Source organism: Chiloscyllium plagiosum, unplaced genomic scaffold, assembly GCF_037043375.1.
Source record: "Chiloscyllium plagiosum isolate Xiang-an unplaced genomic scaffold, Cpla_swu_hap1 HiC_scaffold_40, whole genome shotgun sequence".
In the NCBI taxonomy this organism is placed as follows: domain Eukaryota; kingdom Metazoa; phylum Chordata; class Chondrichthyes; order Orectolobiformes; family Hemiscylliidae; genus Chiloscyllium; species Chiloscyllium plagiosum.
In genome coordinates, this window is record NW_028270178.1 from 1,752,803 (window position 1) to 1,769,847 (window position 17,045).

Here is a 17,045-nt window from a genome sequence, read left to right on the forward strand (position 1 = left end):
TCCAAATTCACAATCAAACGTAATAACTCACTAACTCTCACACTCACGACAAATAATATCCTTAACGTAACCACTAGACCATTAAATATAGATCAGAATTAGACCATTCGGCCCATCAGGTTTGTGTTATCATTCAGTAATGGCTGATGCGCTTCTCAACTTCATTCTCCTGCCTTCTCCCCATTACCCTTGATCCCCTGACTCATCAAGAACATATCTATCTCTGTCTTAAATGCACTCAATGACTTGGCCTCCCCAGGCCTCTGCGGGAATAAATTCCACAGATTCCCCACCTGCTGGCTGAAACCATTCCTCCTCACCTCAGTTCTGAAGGGACGCCCCTTCACTCTGAGGCTCAGGTGCCCTCAGGTCCACGTCTCTCCTACTAGTGGAAACATTACCTCTACGTCCACCCTTTCCAGACCTGTCAGTATCCTACCAAAGTGCACAGCCTCACACCCCCCCACACCGAATTCCATCTGCCACTTTTTGCCCTCTCTCCCGGCCTGTCCAAGTCCTTCAGCAGCCTCCCTGCTTCCTCAACACTACCTGTCCCTCCAATTATCTGCAAACTTAGCAACGATGACCTCATCCTTTCTTTCAGGTCGTTAATGCGTTACGTGAATAGTTGCGGTCCCGACAATGGACCCCTGTGGAACTCCACGAGTCACCGAGTGCCCTCCTGAAAAAGACTCCTTTATCCCCAATCTCTGCCTTCTGCCAGTCCGCCGATCCTCCACCTTGCCCTATAACATTATGGGTTCTTATCTTATTTAGCAGCCTCCTGTGTGGCATCAAATGCCGACTGGAAACCCAAATAGATCACGTCCACTGGCTCTCTTTTGTCTAAGCTGCTCAGTACCTCTTTAAAGAATTCTAACAGATTTCTCCCGCGTAACCTCCCCTTGACGATGCCACCCTGCCTCAGCCCTATTTTACCATGCACTTCCAATTACTCTGTAATCTCATGCTTAATAATGGACGTTAAAACCTTACCATGGACTGAGGTCAGGGTAACCGGGCTATAGTTTCACATCTTCTACCTCCGCTTTTTGTCACATAGGGATCTCAGGGACTCTCCCTGACTCCAGCGATTCCCACAGGGTTCACTGGCGGTGTTCCCTTCACCAACTGCCTGGTTCTCCGCATGTGGAAGTTGATGCTGCGGTCGGCGTGCCAACGTCGATGGCTGTGCGCAGACCAGCGTGGTTGCTGGTGGTTGCAGTGCCTGGGCACCCACTCCCTCCCAGGGCCAGGGCCAGCGCGGTTGCAGGTAACAGAGGCTCAACACTTGACAACCTTGAAGCATCTGGGCACTTTATTCGGAAGGTCTCAGAGAACCTTGCACTCGTGCTGAGCTCTGAGCATTACAGCGTGGACCCTCGCCCGGCGCCCCCAGACGCGCCCTCACCTCACCCTCCTCGGGACTGGCGCGGTGTGGGCGGGCTGGAGGATGGGCGGAGACCCTGGCAGGCTTTGGGCGGTAGCTGAGCCCTCCAGCTGGAGTGAGGGTCACCTGTCCGTGTACCTTCCACTGCTGTTCAGACGTGAAATGAAGGGGAGCAGGGAGGTCACTGCCGAATCACATGACAGCCAACTTGTAATAATGTCAAGGCAGAGTCAATGCCTGGGCACAGGGACATGAGCACCCTCGGTGAATTCCAAAGAACCTGGAGAACTCCGGAATCTTGCTGTGCATCCAGCCGCCGCACTGCAGCAACTCAGTGCAGACCACAGGATTGAACAGAGAGGTGGGGGGAGGGAGATGGAGAGGCAGTACCTGAGGTACTCGGGGTGGGGAGGGGTCCTTTGCGACAGTGTGAATCAGGTTTGAACACACTGGGGACTGCACCACGTCCATGTGAAGTGGGCACAGGGGGCGACGGAGGCTGACAACGCGAGGGGCGGTGACGGGGCAGGGAGGGGCGAGGGTGGGCAGTGAGCTATCTGGTGAACCTCACTGATGGCCCCATCAGACTGGCAGTCCCACCAGCCCAGAGCGGTCAGAGGTTTCAGCGAGGAGGGGGATTCTCGGTCCAGGGACTGACGACGATGGCACTCCCCCCTTCTTCCGTGGGTTGACGGGCGACCTTTGACCTTGGCTGGATTCGAGATCGGAGTGGGATCACCCTGCGAAGAAAGCAGGGAAGATGGGGTGTCACCAACCAGCAACGACCTCGCACATATAAAATGAGCAGTTGGTAGGTACACAGCAAGATCCCACATTAGAGAGCGGATTCCCCCCAGATTCAGCTTGGATCATCTGGGAGGAAAGAATGACTGGCTTATGAAACAACATTAGCCTCAGGACACCGGTTCTTTGCACCAACGTGATCCTCGAGACCTCAAATGGCTAAATGAGCTGTCAAGGAGACATGGAGTAGTTTGGGGTGGGGGGAGATTCACGATAATATTTCATCTAAAATGCAGCAATCCTTCCCACATCGCAGGAGAACACCAACACACAGGACAGTAAAAAAGGAACAGTGGGAGGGGGATTGAATGGGGGCGTACAGACTGTGATGGGGGAGAGTGTAGATGGGGCAGTGGGAGGGGGGATTGAATGGGGGTGTACAGACTGTGATGGGGGAGAGTGTAGATGGGACAGTGGGAGGGGGATTGAATGGGGGTGTACAGACTGTGATGGGGGAGAGTGTAGATGGGGCAGTGGGAGGGGGATTGAATGGGGGTGTACAGACTGTGATGGGGGAGAGTGTAGATGGGGCAGTGGGAGGGGGATTGAATGGGGGTGTACAGACTGTGATGGGGGAGAGTGTAGATGGGGCAGTGGGAGGGGGATTGAATGGGGGCGTACAGACTGTGATGGGGGAGAGTGTAGATGGGGCAGTGGGAGGGGGGATTGAATGGGGGTGTACAGACTGTGATGGGGAGAGTGTAGATGGGACAGTGGGAGGGGGATTGAATGGGGGTGTACAGACTGTGATGGGGGAGAGTGTAGATGGGGCAGTGGGAGGGGGATTGAATGGGGGTGTACAGTCTGTGATGGGGGAGAGTGTAGATGGGGCAGTGGGAGGGGGATTGAATGGGGGTGTACAGACTGTGATGGGGGAGAGTGTAGATGGGGCAGTGGGAGGGGGATTGAATGGGGGTGTACAGACTGTGATGGAGGAGAGTGTAGATGGGGCAGTGGGAGGGGGATTGAATGGGGGTGTACAGACTGTGATGGGGGAGAGTGTAGATGGGGCAGTGGGAGGGGGATTGAATGGGGGAGTACAGACTGTGATGGGGGTGAGTGTAGATGGGGCAGTGGGAGGGGGATTGAATGGGGGTGCACAGTCTGTGATAGGGGAGAGTGTAGATGGGGCAGTGGGAGGGGGATTGAATGGGGGCGTACAGACTGTGATGGGGGAGAGTGTAGATGGGACAGTGGGAGGGGGATTGAATGGGGGTGCACAGTCTGTGATGGGGAGAGTGTAGATGGGGCAGTGGGAGGGGGATTGAATGGGGGTATACAGACTGATAGGGGAGAGGGTAGATGGGGCAGTGGGAGGGGGATTGAATGGGGGTGTACAGACTGTGATAGTGGAGAGTGTAGATGGGGCAGTGGGATGGGGGATTGAATGGGGGTGTACAGACTGTGATGGGGGAGACTGTAGATGGGGCAGTGGGACGGGGGATTGAATGGGGGTGTACAGACTGTGATGGGGGAGAGTGTAGATGGGGCAGTGGGAGGGGGGATTGAATGGGGGTGTACAGACTGTGATGGGGGAGAGTGTAGATGGGGCAGTGGGAGGGGGGATTGAATGGGGATGTACAGACTGTGATAGGGGAGAGTGTAGATGGGGCAGTGGGAGGGGGGATTGAATGGGGGTATACAGACTGTGATGGGGAGAGTGTAGATGGGGCAGTGGGAGCGGGATTGAATGGGGGTATACAGACTGTGATAGGGGAGAGTGTAGATGGTGCAGTGGGAGGGGGTTGAATGGGGGTATACAGACTGTGATGGGGGAGAGTGTAGATGGGGCAGTGGGAGGGGGATTGAATGGGGGTGTACAGACTGTGATGGGGGAGAGTGTAGATGGGGCAGTGGGAGGGGGGATTGAATGGGGGTATACAGACTGTGATGGGGGAGAGTGTAGATGGGGCAGTGGGAGGGGGATTGAATGGGGATGTACGGACTGTGATAGGGGAGAGTGTAGATGGGGCAGTGGGAGGGGGATTGAATGGGGGTATACAGACTGTGATGGGGGAGAGTGTAGATGGGGCAGTGGGAGGGGGATTGAATGGGGGTATACAGACTGTGATGGGGGAGAGTGTAGATGGGGCAGTGGGAGGGGGATTGAATGGGGGTGTACAGACTGTGATGGGGAGAGTGTAGATGGGGCAGGGGGAGGGGGATTGAATGGGGGTGTACAGACTGTGATGGGGGAGAGTGTAGATGGGGCAGTGGGATGGGGGATTGAATGGGGGTGTACAGACTGTGATGGAGGAGAGTGTAGATGGGGCAGTGGGAGGGGGATTGAATGGGGGTGTACAGACTGTGATGGGGGAGAGTGTAGATGGGGCAGTGGGAGGGGGATTGAATGGGGGTGTACAGACTGTGATGGGGGAGAGTGTAGATGGGGCAGTGGGAGGGGGATTGAATGGGGGTATACAGACTGATGGAGGACAATGTACACAGTGGGTTAAGAGGTATTTCTTTTCTGTTTTACTCTGGGCAGACCTGTACGTATTTGGAAGGTGATGGGAGTTGATGGGATTCTAATCTGTGCATGTCCCTTGTTATCAAGTGCAGGAAAATGTGGAGAATGTCCAGGTTTGATCTGACAATTAACATTTGTTCCAGTCAAGAGAGAATTTAACAATGTCGCTTGAGACCTAATGGTGCTACCATCACTAAATTTCCCCCTCTCAACATCCGTCGAGTTACCATTGACCAGAAACACAAATGGACTCCCCACATAAACCCAGCGGCTCCAAGTGCAGGGTCAGAGGCTGGGAATCCTGCAGTGAGTAACTCCCCTCCTGACTCTCCCCCCAAAGCCTGTCCCACCATCTACAAGGCCCAGCTCAGGAGGGTGAGGGAATACTCCCCACTTGCCCCTGGATGGGGGCAGCCCCAACAACACTCAAGAAGCTCGACCCCATCCAGGGACAAAGCAGCCCCCCCCAGCTCGATTGGCCCCACACCCACAAATATCTCCTCCCTCCCTCCCCCAACGATGCTCAGTGGCAGCAGGGTGTACCATCCACAAGATGCACTGCAGAAATTCACCAAAGACAGCACCTTTTCTGCTTCCACCTTAAAGGCCAAAATCAGCTCTAGGGAACACCACCATATTGGAAATTCAGGTCACTTTTTAAAACTGAAGCATTCCATATTTAGTATCTCCTGTGTCGCACGAGACCCCATTTAACTGTAACCAGTCGACTCCAAATGTAAACACAAGATTTCTCAGACACCATTAGATTTATTAGATTCCCTAGTGTGGAAACAGGCTCATCAGCCCAAAACGTCCATACTGACCCTCCGAAGAGTAACCTACCCAGACCCATTTCCCTCTGACTAATGCAACTGAACACTATGGGTAATTTAGCATGGCCAATCCACCCTAACCTACACATCCCTGAACACTATGGAGTAATTTAGTATGGCCAATCCACCCTAACCTGCACATCCCTGAACACTATAGGGTAATTTAGCATGGCCAATCCACCCTAACCGACACATCCCTGAACACTATGGGGTAATTTAGCATGGTCAATCCACCCTAACCTACACATCCCTGAGCACTATGGGTAATTTACCATGGCCAATTCACCCTAACCTACACATCCCTGAACACTATGGGGTAATTTAGCATGGCCAATTCACCCTAACCTACACATCCCTGAATACTATGGGTAATTTAGCATGGCCAATCCACCCTAACCTACACATCCCTGAACACTATGGGGTAATTTAGCATGGCCAATTCACCCTAACCTACACATCCCTGAACACTATGGGGTAATTTAGCATGGCCAATTCACCCTAACCTGCACATCCCTGAACACTGTGGGGTAATTTAGCATGGCCAATCCACCCTAACCGACACATCCCTGAACACTATGGAGTAATTTAGTATGGCCAATCCACCCTAACCTGCACATCCCTGAACACTATAGGGTAATTTAGCATGGCCAATCCACCCTAACCGACACATCCCTGAACACTATAGGGTAATTTAGCATGGCCAATCCACCCTAACCTGCACATCCCTGAGCACTATGGGTAATTTAGCATGGCCAATCCACCCTAACCTACACATCCCTGAACAGTATGGGTAATTTAGCATGGCCAATCCACCCTCACCTACACATCCCTGAACACTATGGGATAATTTAGCATGGCCAATCCACCCTAACCGACACATCCCTGAACACTATAGGGTAATTTAGCATGGCCAATCCACCCTAACCTACACATCCCTGAACACTATGGGGTAATTTAGCATGGCCAATTCACCCTAACCTACACATCCCTGAACACTATGGAGTAATTTAGTATGGCCAATCCACCCTAACCTGCACATCCCTGAACACTATAGGGTAATTTAGCATGGCCAATCCACCCTAACCGACACATCCCTGAACACTATAGGGTAATTTAGCATGGCCAATCCATCCTAACCTACACATCCCTGAACACTATGGGGTAATTTAGCATGGCCAATTCACCCTAACCTACACATCCCTGAACACTATGGGGTAATTTAGCATAGCCAATTCACCCTAACCTGCACATCCCTGAACACTGTGGGGTAATTTAGCATGGCCAATCCACCCTAACCTACACATCCCTGGACACTATGGGGTAATTTAGCATGGCCAATCCACCCTAACCTGCACATCCCTGAGCACTATGGGTAATTTAGCATGGCCAATCCACCATAACCTACACATCCATGAACACTATGGGGAATTTAGCATGGCCAATCCACCCTAACCTACACATCCCTGAACACTATGGGGTAATTTAGCATGGCCAATCCACCCTAACCGACACATCCCTGAACACTATAGGGTAATTTAGCATGGCCAATCCACCCTAACCTACACATCCCTGAACACTATGGGGTAATTTAGCATGGCCAATTCACCCTAACCTACACATCCCTGAACACTATGGGGTAATTTAGCATGGCCAATTCACCCTAACCTGCACATCCCTGAACACTATGGGGTAATTTAGCATGGCCAATCCACCCTAACCTGCACATCCCCTGAACACTATGGGTAATTTAGCATGGCCAATTCACCCTAACCTACACATCCCTGAACACTATGGGGTAATTTAGCATGGCCAATTCACCCTAACCTACAAATCCCTGAACACTATGGGGTAATTTAGCATGGCCAATCCACCCTAACCGACACATCCCTGAACACTATGGGGTAATTTAGCATGGCCAATCCACCCTAACCTGCACATCCATGAACACTATGGGTAATTTAGCATGGCCAATCCACCCTAACCTTCACATCCCTGAACACTATGGGGTAATTTAGCATGGCCAATTCACCCTAACCTACACATCCCTGCACACTATGGAGTAATTTAGTATGGCCAATCCACCCTAACCTGCACATCCCTGAACACTATAGGGTAATTTAGCATGGCCAATCCACCCGAACCGACACATCCCTGAACACTATAGGGTAATTTAGCATGGCCAATCCACCCTAACCTACACATCCCCGAACACTATGGGGTAATTTAGCATGGCCAATTCACCCTAACCTACACATCCCTGAACACTATGGGGTAATTTAGCATAGCCAATTCACCCTAACCTGCACATCCCTGAACACTGTGGGGTAATTTAGCATGGCCAATCCACCCTAACCTACACATCCCTGGACACTATGGGGTAATTTAGCATGGCCAATCCACCCTAACCTGCACATCCCTGAGCACTATGGGTAATTTAGCATGGCCAATCCACCCTAACCTACACATCCCTGAACACTATGGGGAATTTAGCATGGCCAATCCACCCTAACCTACACATCCCTGAACACTATGGGGTAATTTAGCATGGCCAATCCACCCTAACCGACACATCCCTGAACACTATAGGGTAATTTAGCATGGCCAATCCACCCTAACCTACACATCCCTGAACACTACGGGGTAATTTAGCATGGCCAATTCACCCTAACCTACACATCCCTGAACACTATGGGGTAATTTAGCATGGCCAATTCACCCTAACCTGCACATCCCTGAACACTATGGGGTAATTTAGCATGGCCAATCCACCCTAACCTGCACATCCCCTGAACACTATGGGTAATTTAGCATGGCCAATTCACCCTAACCTACACATCCCTGAACACTATGGGGTAATTTAGCATGGCCAATTCACCCTAACCTACAAATCCCTGAACACTATGGGGTAATTTAGCATGGCCAATTCACCCTAACCTACACATCCCTGAACACTATGGGGTAATTTAGCATGGCCAATTCACCCTAACCTACACATCCCTGAACACTATGGGGTAATTTAGCATGGCCAATTCACCCTAACCTGCACATCCCTGAACACTATGGGGTAATTTAGCATGGCCAATCCACCCTAACCTGCACATCCCCTGAACACTATGGGTAATTTAGCATGGCCAATTCACCCTAACCTACACATCCCTGAACACTATGGGGTAATTTAGCATGGCCAATTCACCCTAACCTACAAATCCCTGAACACTATGGGGTAATTTAGCATGGCCAATTCACCCTAACCTACACATCCCTGAACACTATGGGGTAATTTAGCATGGCCAATCCACCCTAACCTACACATCCCTGAACACTATGGGGTAATTTAGCATGGCCAATCCACCGTAACCTGCACATCCCTGAACACTATGGGTAATTTAGCATGGCCAATCCACCCTAACCTACACATCCCTGAACACTATGGGGTAATTTAGCATGGCCAATCCACCCTAACCTACACATCCCTGAACACTATGGGGTAATTTAGCATGGCCAATTCACCCTAACCTACACATCCCTGAACACTATGGGGTAATTTAGCATGGCCAATTCACCCTAACCTGCACATCCCTGAACACTGTGGGGTAATTTAGCATGGCCAATCCACCCTAACCGACACATCCCTGAACACTATGGAGTAATTTAGTATGGCCAATCCACCCTAACCTGCACATCCCTGAACACTATAGGGTAATTTAGCATGGCCAATCCACCCTAACCGACACATCCCTGAACACTATAGGGTAATTTAGCATGGCCAATCCACCCTAACCTGCACATCCCTGAGCACGATGGGTAATTTAGCATGGCCAATCCACCCTAACCTACACATCCCTGAACAGTATGGGTAATTTAGCATGGCCAATCCACCCTCACCTACACATCCCTGAACACTATGGGATAATTTAGCATGGCCAATCCACCCTAACCGACACATCCCTGAACACTATAGGGTAATTTAGCATGGCCAATCCACCCTAACCTACACATCCCTGAACACTATGGGGTAATTTAGCATGGCCAATTCACCCTAACCTACACATCCCTGAACACTATGGAGTAATTTAGTATGGCCAATCCACCCTAACCTGCACATCCCTGAACACTATAGGGTAATTTAGCATGGCCAATCCACCCTAACCGACACATCCCTGAACACTATAGGGTAATTTAGCATGGCCAATCCACCCTAACCTACACATCCCTGAACACTATGGGGTAATTTAGCACGGCCAATTCACCCTAACCTACACATCCCTGAACACTATGGGGTAATTTAGCATAGCCAATTCACCCTAACCTGCACATCCCTGAACACTGTGGGGTAATTTAGCATGGCCAATCCACCCTAACCTACACATCCCTGGACACTATGGGGTAATTTAGCATGGCCAATCCACCCTAACCTGCACATCCCTGAGCACTATGGGTAATTTAGCATGGCCAATCCACCCTAACCTACACATCCCTGAACACTATGGGGAATTTAGCATGGCCAATCCACCCTAACCTACACATCCCTGAACACTATGGGGTAATTTAGCATGGCCAATCCACCCTAACCGACACATCCCTGAACACTATAGGGTAATTTAGCATGGCCAATCCACCCTAACCTACACATCCCTGAACACTATGGGGTAATTTAGCATGGCCAATTCACCCTAACCTACACATCCCTGAACACTATGGGGTAATTTAGCATGGCCAATTCACCCTAACCTGCACATCCCTGAACACTATGGGGTAATTTAGCATGGCCAATCCACCCTAACCTGCACATCCCCTGAACACTATGGGTAATTTAGCATGGCCAATTCACCCTAACCTACACATCCCTGAACACTATGGGGTAATTTAGCATGGCCAATTCACCCTAACCTACAAATCCCTGAACACTATGGGGTAATTTAGCATGGCCAATTCACCCTAACCTACACATCCCTGAACACTATGGGGTAATTTAGCATGGCCAATCCACCCTAACCTACACATCCCTGAACACTATGGGGTAATTTAGCATGGCCAATCCACCCTAACCTACACATCCCTGAACACTATGGGGTAATTTAGCATGGCCAATCCACCCTAACCTGCACATCCCTGAACACTATGGGTAATTTAGCATGGCCAATCCACCCTAACCTACACATCCCTGAACACTATGGGGTAATTTAGCATGGCCAATTCACCCTAACCTACACATCCCTGAACACTATGGAGTAATTTAGTATGGCCAATCCACCCTAACCTGCACATCCCTGAACACTATAGGGTAATTTAGCATGGCCAATCCACACGAACCGACACATCCCTGAACACTATAGGGTAATTTAGCATGGCCAATCCACCCTAACCTACACATCCCCGAACACTATGGGGTAATTTAGCATGGCCAATTCACCCTAACCTACACATCCCTGAACACTATGGGGTAATTTAGCATAGCCAATTCACCCTAACCTGCACATCCCTGAACACTGTGGGGTAATTTAGCATGGCCAATCCACCCTAACCTACACATCCCTGGACACTATGGGGTAATTTAGCATGGCCAATCCACCCTAACCTGCACATCCCTGAGCACTATGGGTAATTTAGCATGGCCAATCCACCCTAACCTACACATCCCTGAACACTATGGGGAATTTAGCATGGCCAATCCACCCTAACCTACACATCCCTGAACACTATGGGGTAATTTAGCATGGCCAATCCACCCTAACCGACACATCCCTGAACACTATAGGGTAATTTAGCATGGCCAATCCACCCTAACCTACACATCCCTGAACACTACGGGGTAATTTAGCATGGCCAATTCACCCTAACCTACACATCCCTGAACACTATGGGGTAATTTAGCATGGCCAATTCACCCTAACCTGCACATCCCTGAACACTATGGGGTAATTTAGCATGGCCAATCCACCCTAACCTGCACATCCCCTGAACACTATGGGTAATTTAGCATGGCCAATTCACCCTAACCTACACATCCCTGAACACTATGGGGTAATTTAGCATGGCCAATTCACCCTAACCTACAAATCCCTGAACACTATGGGGTAATTTAGCATGGCCAATTCACCCTAACCTACACATCCCTGAACACTATGGGGTAATTTAGCATGGCCAATCCACCCTAACCTACACATCCCTGAACACTATGGGGTAATTTAGCATGGCCAATCCACCGTAACCTGCACATCCCTGAACACTATGGGTAATTTAGCATGGCCAATCCACCCTAACCTACACATCCCTGAACACTATGGGGTAATTTAGCATGGCCAATCCACCCTAACCTACACATCCCTGAACACTATGGGGTAATTTAGCATGGCCAATTCACCCTAACCTGCACATCCCTGAACACTATGGGGTAATTTAGCATGGCCAATCCACCCTAACCTGCACATCCCTGAACACTATGGGTAATTTAGCATGGCCAATCCACCCTAACCTGCACATCCCTGAGCACTATGGGGTAATTTAGCATGGCCAATCCACCCTAACCTGCACATCCCTGAGCACTATGGGGTAATTTAGCATGGCCAATCCACCCTAACCTGCACATCCCTGAACACTATGGGGTAATTTAACATGGTCAATTCACCCTAACCTACACATCCCTGAACACTATGGGGAATTTAGCATGGCCAATCCACCCTAACCTACATATCCCTGAACACTATGGGGTAATTTAGCATGGCCAATCCAGCCTAACCTGCACATCCCTGAACACTGTGGGGTAATTTAGCATGGTCAATCCACCCTAACCTACACATCCCTGAGCACTATAAGCAATTTAGCATGGCCAATCCACCCTAACCTGCACATCCCTGAACACTATAGGGTAATTTAGCATGGAGGAGAAAGTGAGGTCTGCAGATGCTGGAGATCAGAGCTGGAAATGTGTTGCTGGAAAAGCGCAGCAGGTCAGGCAGCATCCAGGGAACAGGAGAATCGACGTTTCGGGGATAAGCTCTTCTTCAGGAATGGGGAAAGTTTGTCCAGCAGGCTAAGATAAAAGGTATGGAGGAGGGACTTGAGGGGGGGGCGTCGGAAATGTGATAGGTGGAAAGAGGTCAAGGTGAGGGTGATAGGTCAGACTGGGGTGGGGGCGGAGAGGTCGGGAAGAAGATCTCAGGTTAGGAAGGCGGTGCTGAATTTGATGGATTTGACTGAGACAGGGTGGGGGGAGGGGAAATGAGGAAACTGGTGAAATCCGAGTTCATCCCTTGTGGTTGGAGGGTTCCTAGCCGGAAGATGAGGCGTTCTTCCTCCAACCGTCGTTTTGTTGTGGTCTGACGATGGAGGAGTCCAAAGACCTGCATATCCTTGGTGGAGTGGGAGGGGGAATTGAAATGTTGAGCTACAGGGTGGTTGGGTTGGTTGGTCCGGGTGTCCCAGAGGTGTTCTCTGAAACGCTCCGCAAGTAATTTAGCATGGCCAATCCACCCTAACCTGCACATCCCTGAGCACTATGGGTAATTTAGCATGGCCAATCCACCCTAACCTACACATCCCTGAACACTATGGGGTAATTTAGCATGGCCAATCCACCGTAACCCGCACATCCCTGAACACTATGGGTAATTTAGCATGGCCAATCCACCCTAACCTGCACATCCCTGAACACTATGGGTAATTTAGCATGGCCAATCCACCCTAACCTACACATCCCTGAACACTATGGGGTAATTTAGCATGGCCAATCCACCCTAACCTACACATCCCTGAACACTATGGGGTAATTTAGCATGGCCAATTCACCCTAACCTACACATCCCTGAACACTATGGGGTAATTTAGCATGGCCAATTCACCCTAACCTGCACATCCCTGAACACTGTGGGGTAATTTAGCATGGCCAATCCACCCTAACCGACACATCCCTGAACACTATGGAGTAATTTAGTATGGCCAATCCACCCTAACCTGCACATCCCTGAACACTATAGGGTAATTTAGCATGGCCAATCCACCCTAACCGACACATCCCTGAACACTATAGGGTAATTTAGCATGGCCAATCCACCCTAACCTGCACATCCCTGAGCACGATGGGTAATTTAGCATGGCCAATCCACCCTAACCTACACATCCCTGAACAGTATGGGTAATTTAGCATGGCCAATCCACCCTCACCTACACATCCCTGAACACTATGGGATAATTTAGCATGGCCAATCCACCCTAACCGACACATCCCTGAACACTATAGGGTAATTTAGCATGGCCAATCCACCCTAACCTACACATCCCTGAACACTATGGGGTAATTTAGCATGGCCAATTCACCCTAACCTACACATCCCTGAACACTATGGAGTAATTTAGTATGGCCAATCCACCCTAACCTGCACATCCCTGAACACTATAGGGTAATTTAGCATGGCCAATCCACCCTAACCGACACATCCCTGAACACTATAGGGTAATTTAGCATGGCCAATCCACCCTAACCTACACATCCCTGAACACTATGGGGTAATTTAGCACGGCCAATTCACCCTAACCTACACATCCCTGAACACTATGGGGTAATTTAGCATAGCCAATTCACCCTAACCTGCACATCCCTGAACACTGTGGGGTAATTTAGCATGGCCAATCCACCCTAACCTACACATCCCTGGACACTATGGGGTAATTTAGCATGGCCAATCCACCCTAACCTGCACATCCCTGAGCACTATGGGTAATTTAGCATGGCCAATCCACCCTAACCTACACATCCCTGAACACTATGGGGAATTTAGCATGGCCAATCCACCCTAACCTACACATCCCTGAACACTATGGGGTAATTTAGCATGGCCAATCCACCCTAACCGACACATCCCTGAACACTATAGGGTAATTTAGCATGGCCAATCCACCCTAACCTACACATCCCTGAACACTATGGGGTAATTTAGCATGGCCAATTCACCCTAACCTACACATCCCTGAACACTATGGGGTAATTTAGCATGGCCAATTCACCCTAACCTGCACATCCCTGAACACTATGGGGTAATTTAGCATGGCCAATCCACCCTAACCTGCACATCCCCTGAACACTATGGGTAATTTAGCATGGCCAATTCACCCTAACCTACACATCCCTGAACACTATGGGGTAATTTAGCATGGCCAATTCACCCTAACCTACAAATCCCTGAACACTATGGGGTAATTTAGCATGGCCAATTCACCCTAACCTACACATCCCTGAACACTATGGGGTAATTTAGCATGGCCAATCCACCCTAACCTACACATCCCTGAACACTATGGGGTAATTTAGCATGGCCAATCCACCCTAACCTACACATCCCTGAACACTATGGGGTAATTTAGCATGGCCAATCCACCCTAACCTGCACATCCCTGAACACTATGGGTAATTTAGCATGGCCAATCCACCCTAACCTACACATCCCTGAACACTATGGGGTAATTTAGCATGGCCAATTCACCCTAACCTACACATCCCTGAACACTATGGAGTAATTTAGTATGGCCAATCCACCCTAACCTGCACATCCCTGAACACTATAGGGTAATTTAGCATGGCCAATCCACACGAACCGACACATCCCTGAACACTATAGGGTAATTTAGCATGGCCAATCCACCCTAACCTACACATCCCCGAACACTATGGGGTAATTTAGCATGGCCAATTCACCCTAACCTACACATCCCTGAACACTATGGGGTAATTTAGCATAGCCAATTCACCCTAACCTGCACATCCCTGAACACTGTGGGGTAATTTAGCATGGCCAATCCACCCTAACCTACACATCCCTGGACACTATGGGGTAATTTAGCATGGCCAATCCACCCTAACCTGCACATCCCTGAGCACTATGGGTAATTTAGCATGGCCAATCCACCCTAACCTACACATCCCTGAACACTATGGGGAATTTAGCATGGCCAATCCACCCTAACCTACACATCCCTGAACACTATGGGGTAATTTAGCATGGCCAATCCACCCTAACCGACACATCCCTGAACACTATAGGGTAATTTAGCATGGCCAATCCACCCTAACCTACACATCCCTGAACACTACGGGGTAATTTAGCATGGCCAATTCACCCTAACCTACACATCCCTGAACACTATGGGGTAATTTAGCATGGCCAATTCACCCTAACCTGCACATCCCTGAACACTATGGGGTAATTTAGCATGGCCAATCCACCCTAACCTGCACATCCCCTGAACACTATGGGTAATTTAGCATGGCCAATTCACCCTAACCTACACATCCCTGAACACTATGGGGTAATTTAGCATGGCCAATTCACCCTAACCTACAAATCCCTGAACACTATGGGGTAATTTAGCATGGCCAATTCACCCTAACCTACACATCCCTGAACACTATGGGGTAATTTAGCATGGCCAATCCACCCTAACCTACACATCCCTGAACACTATGGGGTAATTTAGCATGGCCAATCCACCGTAACCTGCACATCCCTGAACACTATGGGTAATTTAGCATGGCCAATCCACCCTAACCTACACATCCCTGAACACTATGGGGTAATTTAGCATGGCCAATCCACCCTAACCTACACATCCCTGAACACTATGGGGTAATTTAGCATGGCCAATTCACCCTAACCTGCACATCCCTGAACACTATGGGGTAATTTAGCATGGCCAATCCACCCTAACCTGCACATCCCTGAACACTATGGGTAATTTAGCATGGCCAATCCACCCTAACCTGCACATCCCTGAGCACTATGGGGTAATTTAGCATGGCCAATCCACCCTAACCTGCACATCCCTGAGCACTATGGGGTAATTTAGCATGGCCAATCCACCCTAACCTGCACATCCCTGAACACTATGGGGTAATTTAACATGGTCAATTCACCCTAACCTACACATCCCTGAACACTATGGGGAATTTAGCATGGCCAATCCACCCTAACCTACATATCCCTGAACACTATGGGGTAATTTAGCATGGCCAATCCAGCCTAACCTGCACATCCCTGAACACTGTGGGGTAATTTAGCATGGTCAATCCACCCTAACCTACACATCCCTGAGCACTATAAGCAATTTAGCATGGCCAATCCACCCTAACCTGCACATCCCTGAACACTATAGGGTAATTTAGCATGGAGGAGAAAGTGAGGTCTGCAGATGCTGGAGATCAGAGCTGGAAATGTGTTGCTGGAAAAGCGCAGCAGGTCAGGCAGCATCCAGGGAACAGGAGAATCGACGTTTCGGGGATAAGCTCTTCTTCAGGAATGGGGAAAGTTTGTCCAGCAGGCTAAGATAAAAGGTATGGAGGAGGGACTTGAGGGGGGGGCGTCGGAAATGTGATAGGTGGAAAGAGGTCAAGGTGAGGGTGATAGGTCAGACTGGGGTGGGGGCGGAGAGGTCGGGAAGAAGATCTCAGGTTAGGAAGGCGGTGCTGAATTTGATGGATTTGACTGAGACAGGGTGGGGGGAGGGGAAATGAGGAAACTGGTGAAATCCGAGTTCATCCCTTGTGGTTGGAGGGTTC

At 49.8% G+C, this 17,045-nt stretch overlaps 1 protein-coding gene across 3 annotated transcripts in view; it reads right to left on the reverse strand.

Annotated features, from left to right (window-relative positions):
* Positions 1–1,308: 1,308 nt before the first annotated feature.
* The window catches only part of LOC148138279 (uncharacterized), a 53,632-nt gene continuing 37,895 nt past the window's right edge, over positions 1,309–17,045 (reverse strand). For all 3 annotated transcript variants that reach the window (XM_087981583.1, XM_087981581.1, XM_087981582.1), the window contains one exon: positions 1,309–2,130. In XM_087981583.1, coding sequence (XP_087837709.1) covers positions 2,126–2,130 — 5 coding nt within the window. In that variant the 3' untranslated portion in view covers positions 1,309–2,125. The remainder of the gene's footprint in view (positions 2,131–17,045) is intronic.